At 65.9% G+C, this 208-nt stretch overlaps 1 protein-coding gene across 1 annotated transcript in view; it reads left to right on the top strand.

Annotated features, from left to right (window-relative positions):
* Positions 1-8: 8 nt before the first annotated feature.
* Positions 9-208, top strand: part of IGFBP1 (insulin-like growth factor binding protein 1) — a gene marked incomplete at its 5' end in the record, with an annotated part of 5,163 nt that continues 4,963 nt past the window's right edge. The window contains one exon of the mRNA XM_009077872.1: positions 9-21. Coding sequence (XP_009076120.1) covers positions 9-21 — 13 coding nt within the window. The remainder of the gene's footprint in view (positions 22-208) is intronic.

Here is a 208-nt window from a genome sequence, read left to right on the forward strand (position 1 = left end):
TGCGCACGGCACAGCCGGCAGGTACGGAGCGCGCCGGGAGCGCCTGCTGGGAGCCGGGGGCCGGGAATAATGAGAGAAGTTAGTCAGGAGTCTGCATCGTAAGGACGCTGCAGTTCGCTTTCCAGGGAAACGTGCTCCGACCCGTGCGAGGAGCATCCTTGTGCGAGCCGGGAGATGCTCGCGATGAGCTGCTGCGCTGCGAGCGTCG

Source organism: Acanthisitta chloris, unplaced genomic scaffold (genome assembly GCF_000695815.1).
Source record: "Acanthisitta chloris isolate BGI_N310 unplaced genomic scaffold, ASM69581v1 scaffold3847, whole genome shotgun sequence".
Taxonomy (NCBI): Eukaryota; Metazoa; Chordata; class Aves; order Passeriformes; family Acanthisittidae; genus Acanthisitta; species Acanthisitta chloris.